The 5,932-nt window shown below is 36.0% G+C and overlaps 1 protein-coding gene across 2 annotated transcripts; it reads left to right on the forward strand.

The window, feature by feature from the left end:
* Nucleotides 1-2,145: 2,145 nt before the first annotated feature.
* On the forward strand, nt 2,146-4,145 carry LOC118739834 (sulfotransferase 1 family member D1-like). Of its 2 annotated transcripts, none has more exons than XM_036471330.1 (6): nt 2,146-2,226; nt 2,395-2,720; nt 2,823-2,955; nt 3,019-3,343; nt 3,397-3,469; nt 3,550-4,145. In XM_036471330.1, exons 2-6 carry the CDS (start codon nt 2,398-2,400, stop codon nt 3,683-3,685), a joined length of 990 nt encoding a protein of 329 aa, XP_036327223.1. In that variant the 5' UTR covers nt 2,146-2,226; nt 2,395-2,397; the 3' UTR covers nt 3,686-4,145. The 2 variants fall into 2 exon arrangements, with proteins under 2 accessions (XP_036327223.1, XP_036327224.1); XM_036471331.1 differs by having other exon boundaries at nt 3,408-3,469; nt 3,550-3,833.
* Nucleotides 4,146-5,932: the final 1,787 nt, after the last annotated feature.

The raw sequence follows: 5,932 nt of genomic DNA on the forward strand, positions 1-5,932 counted from the left end.
TAACCACGCCCACATCCCATATAACGGTAATTTAGAGAAATACGAAATCTTCGATAAATCAGTAATTATTGAAGCTAATTTATTCAAAATTGATGCTTGCAACAATTCTTTACCAAGAAATACGTTTAGGATAAAATTTTTAAAAATGGGCGTGGCACCGCCCACTTATGATCACATATATGTATCTCGGTAACCGTTCTACCAATTTGTACCAAACTCGGTGTGGTTATTATGCTTGCCACATATAAGCAAAACGTTGAAAATTATTGAAATCGAACTAAAATAACGGCCGATTCTCATATAACGGTAAATTTAAGAAATGCTTGAAACTTCAATATTTCGAAATTGAAGGACGCTAATTTACTCAAAATTGATACACCCCGGCTTACCATCTAGCGGAAGGTTTCGGAAGGGTGAAAAAACATATATTTAATACTTGCGCCGGGTATTTAATGTTCGGCTCCGCCCGAACTTAGACATTCTTACTTGTTGATGTTGAAATTGTACTTAAAATCAGCAAATTGTACTTTTGTACTTTTTGAAATTAATTGTACTGAAAAAAGTACAATTGTTCTTAAAATATCAACACTGCTTCTCACAGGAATCCTAAAGGGACATTGGACCATTGACCATATGGCCGCCATGTTCGGAGCCCCACATAACGATTTCTGTAGAGTCTGTAGGGATGGAGAGGAGTTAGAATCCATCCAGTACTTCCTTTGTGAGTGTCCAGCACTTCGAGGAACACGCCTGAAGTTCTTGGGGACAATTTCTTCGAGAACCTGGATACGTTGGGAAAGCTCCTCTGGAAGGACTTCTTAGATTCTCCAAAAAATCAAAATGGTTCGAAGACATGTAGGGATAGGCTTGGAGTAACCCCCCATGGGCATCGCAATGGGTCTTCGCGGCCTCCGAGTAAACTCTTCGCAGAGCTGCCCGTTTAACCTAACCTAGTGTCCCTTTGGCACCGCGAGGAACCTGCCAACTAAAATCAAAATCTCGTTTAACGTATTTATTTTCAACTTTAATTGTTTTGTTTTACAACTCAAAGATTAAAAAAAAAATTCCATCTGGGTATGTACCGGATTTTAGAATCATTAGCGTGACAGCAGCCTCATATAATAAGTTTATTGAAATGAAAATGCGCTGCACTTGTAATGCTTCAGATACTTTTTGCATCAGACACATACATATGTAGTATATATGGATGTAAGCACTTATACATATGTACGTATTCCATGTAGTATGCACCAGGTATGTTGCGATTATTTGCATTCGCATTCGTTATGCGAACAATTCGCATCATTTTACACATTCGCATTCGACATTTGCATTCGCATTAAATTGCGAATGTGTACATGGGCAGAGAGGCCACTCTAATATTGTTGAAATGGCTCTAAGTCTGTCTCACCATGGTGCAGACAATAACCGGCTTTTAGCCTCGGGCGCTAAACGGAAAGCAACCCTAATGAGCCTTCAACAAGTACTGGTCAAAGTCTTATGAGCAACCTAGAAATAATTTTAGATTCCTCCAGCGAAAGCGAAGGCTCGGATGTAGAATCTGGAGACATTAAGAAGTGTGAAATTAAAGCTCAATTGAGGGTTTATCTTAAAGAAAAACGAGCTCATCTCAGTGAAAAAAAAGCTTAGATAAATGTTTAGAGGACTTTAAACCACAACCAGCTTTTTGTAGCACTTTGAAAAATCATAATATGATTTTTGTGGACCCCTGCAAGCCTCCTTGATATATTTTTACCCGTTTAAAGTTTACGACTTACAACAATACGACACATACGACACCGTTATGGATACCCCAAATATTCTCCTTTTGAACTTTGACTACTAGATTAAAACACTGTATAGGTTAAGCACTCGTTCAATGTTCTAATAATTTACAAAATTTTAAAGTAATGAAAACGATGGCTTAAACTTATAGCTTTTCTAATGTTATTCCTAACATTCGCATTCGCACATTCGCATTCCGAAATTCGCATTCGTGAATGTGAGAAATATGACATTCGAAACATCCCTAGTATGCACATATGCAAATCCAAATTTATTGAAAAGAAAAGCTCAAGTTTATTGCTTTGTTATCTCAACAGCTTTTTTATATACAATCAAATGCACTTTGTTTCATTTCATCTACTTAAGGGCAATTCAGTCCTTCTGCAAAATCCAAACTATAAATAACCTTAGTAATCACAAAAACTGCATACATATGTATACGTAAGTGCATTAATTAACATCAATTTCTGAAAATACATATAGTAAATTTTGTTTTTGCTTTAATTTTTTACGTGCAAATTGTATAACGAATTCGCGAGCCTCTTACCGAAACACACCACGCAAAGTGTATATACTTGCTTGTAAAGGTCCTTTTATCATAATTTTTAGAACATGATACACACTAAACCCTCCAAAGATGTTTCTGATGACGCCATGGCGCGTCGAATGATCAAACGTGTAAAAATTTCTACCAATGGAGACTTCATACCTTTAAAATGGAATTGGGCAGAGACCTGGATGACCCTGCCAGTTGGGTTTGAGAAACATTTTCAGCAAATTTATGATTTCGAAGTGAAAGACGATGACGTTTTCATAGCAACATTTCCAAAATGTGGAACAACTTGGATACAGGAAGCCACTTGGCTGCTTCTCAATAACTTGGACTATGAAGAGGATAGTAGAACACATTTGACTAATCGCAGCGTTTATATCGAGTAAGCAAGATGTTATAGTGCATACATACGCATGCACAAATGTATGTTAAAAGGTGTGTGATTGAGATAAATATAATTTTTTTTAATTACGTTTGCATGGAGAATGAGCCTGTTGTATGAAACATTTCATACAGATAGCATCTATTCGGCCAAACAGCTAAAATCGCCGCGTTGTATCAAATCTCATCTGCCGGTCCATTGTTTACCTCGTCAAATATGGCAAAAGAAAGTGAAGGTGCACATTAGAAATCTTACGCGTGAAGTTCTGATGCATATACAAAAACTTGTTTCTCTTTAGTTGGTCTACTGCGCGCGCAACCCGAAGGACGTGGTACTGTCTTATAGTCATTTTCTACGCGGCAAGGGTGCCTACACTGGAAGTATGAATGACTTCATAGATGACTTTTTGAATTCTGAAACAGCATACACACCATACTGGTCTCATGTGTTTACAATGTGGCAAATGCGTTCGGAGCCTAATGTGTTCTTTACCACTTATGAAGAGATGAAACGCGATTTGCGTGGTGTCCTAACACGGTTAAATAAATTCTTAGAGAAACCAGATTTGACGGAAGTGCAGATGGAAAAACTTTTAAGCCATCTATCGTTCGAGAGCATGCGAGGTAACTAATATATATTAATTTAATTCCAAAGTAGTAATCATTCATTGTCACAGCAAATCAACAGGTGAATCCTACAAATATAATTAAAAATATTGGATATCGATCAAACATCGACGACAATTTTCAGTAAGAATTCTAATATATATGCATATATAATTGTTTGAGGCATAATATATGTACATACATACATACCTATGTGCTTTCAGATTTATGCGTCGTGGAATAGTTGGCAGCTACAAAGATGAACTATCTGAAGTTTACCAGCAACGAATAAATGATTGGTCCGAGCAATTCTTGAAAGAGTTTAATGTTACTGTAGCGGATATTTTTGGTGATTTTTAAAAAAGGGTTAACTCAACGAAAAAATATGTTGCCTACTTTTTGGGTCCCTTATTTAGATTAGCGTATTTACTTCATGTAATATTTGAGTTAAATTTTTACGGGGAGTTGGGTGTATGCACATTAGGGTACCCTTACTCTCCATACAAAAAATCGGTAATGTTTTTCCATCGGAAATATAAAAATTATTACATATATTAAAAGACTTCCGCCAAAGTATTTCAGAAAAATATTAAGATTTACGAGAGTAGGACAGTTTTGAAAACACCGCGATAAATCGAGCTTTTTATAAATAAAATTAGTTTCTAAAAATATTTTTGCTAAAAAATCAATAGAAGAGTTTAAGCTTAAGTGGTCTGCAAGGTTTACAAATTTTCAATGGAATAAAAATAATGAGATTTTTTGAGGTATTTTCAAATCGGTCTATCCCAATGGGAAAAGGTAATGGCTGGGAATGCAAAAAGTAATGGATAGCCCATATAACCTACACACGAAAAGATGCAAGAATTTCTCCCGAGCGATGGCATACGACAGTAATGTGTCGCACGTCACTTTATGAAAGTACAAATAGTATCTATAAATAGAATAAAAAATAAATAAAAAATAAAGTCCGTGCCGCAGGTTTTGAACCCGTGATCAAAAACACGGCAAAGGAACACACATCCATTCGGCTTCAGCAGCTGTTGAGATAAAGTAAACAAAAAAGGGGCTGTCCATATATTACGTAAGGGAATTTTCGCCTGTTTTGAACCCCCCCTCCCCTCACGTAATAAATTGTAAGATTTAATTTATCCCCCTCCCCCCGCCGCAGATCTTACGTAAGTTTAAAAATCCCCCTGTTTTTTCAATTGAACATTAGAAAATACTATATATTTCCATCAAACAAATCTGTGTTCATATGGAAAAGTAGCTTATGTCGAAAGGCTGGCTTTAGTATAAATCGGCATTCGCAGCATACGATTACGAATGATTCACTGGCGCTAAGCCGTTGAACAACTTTTGGCAAATAAACGTGGAAGAAATAGTTCCGATACTAGCAAGTCAATATTCTTATTAAGTCTCATCAAAAAATTCCTTGCCGTTTAAAAAATAAAGGGATTGCCGCATTATACTAAAGCCAGCCTTTCGACATAAGCTACTTTTCCATACGAACACAGAAATATAGGATGTATGCCAGTCAGTCTTAAAAACTTCATTACATAGTTATACTAGTCATTCTTTTTTGTCGGTTTCTTTGGTCCACGGTCCATCCAGCCAATCTGAAAGAGGAGTAGCCACAGGGATATCTCGTACATCTTTTTCACTCAAAGGTATTTCATTTTCACAGTCCACTGAAATTTCTTATTGATTAACCCACTCAATAATATCCTATAAACCCAACGAAAGCTAAATGGCATTTTTAGTGAAAAAGTGTGAATGTGTTGCTATTGTTTTGTGAAAATTGTTTCATGTGAACGCCGTGTAAGAAACGTATCGTAATTTGTTTGAAGTCACGATAGTCACAATAGTGTTCGAACTGCATTTTTCGGTTATAATAGACACCGAAAAGTAACGTTTTTTTTTAGAAAAATAGAAAAATTAAAGCAAAAGTTGTACAAAATTGTAATATCCTCCGTATTTAATGTATAATGTATTATTTAATATGTATACTTTAATTGGGTGAATTTTCGTATTTTATAAAGAACAATTTTGAATAAGAATACAAGAAAAATAATATTACGTAAGAATCTACGGGACGCCTCCCCCCCCCCCCATATAAGAAAAAGTAAGAAAATTCTAGACCCGCCCTCCCCCACAAAGGTCTTACGTAATATATGGACAGCCCAAACATGCTTGAGTTAGTTTTCGAACTTTTTGTTTTGTTGGTGGCTTCAAAACTTCACATTATCCGCTCGCTCACATTGCGATGCATCTTTTCGTTCAACCGTAGTTGTTAATTTTTTCTTGGTAGAAAAAGGTAACGGATTCCCATTTTCACCACTGGGATCTTACGTAAATCGTAATATCTTTCCGAAATATTTTGACGGTAGTCTTAATATAAAATAAATTATATAATTCCGGTGGAAAACCGGACATTAGGCATATGAGCTTTTTTAAGATTATATATAATTTGGTAAAAAAAGGTCACGCGACCAACTTCGAGAAAGAATATATGGTATGTACATATAGATGTATGTGGAACCAGTGGCTAATGCAGAATTTTGGTTGTGGAGGCGCGACTGGAGTAATTTTTGACAAGTTAAACTCGTC

The sequence above is a fragment of the Rhagoletis pomonella genome, unplaced genomic scaffold, assembly GCF_013731165.1.
Source record: "Rhagoletis pomonella isolate Grant_MI unplaced genomic scaffold, Rhpom_1.0 Rhpom_scaffold_00005, whole genome shotgun sequence".
NCBI classification, from domain to species: domain Eukaryota; kingdom Metazoa; phylum Arthropoda; class Insecta; order Diptera; family Tephritidae; genus Rhagoletis; species Rhagoletis pomonella.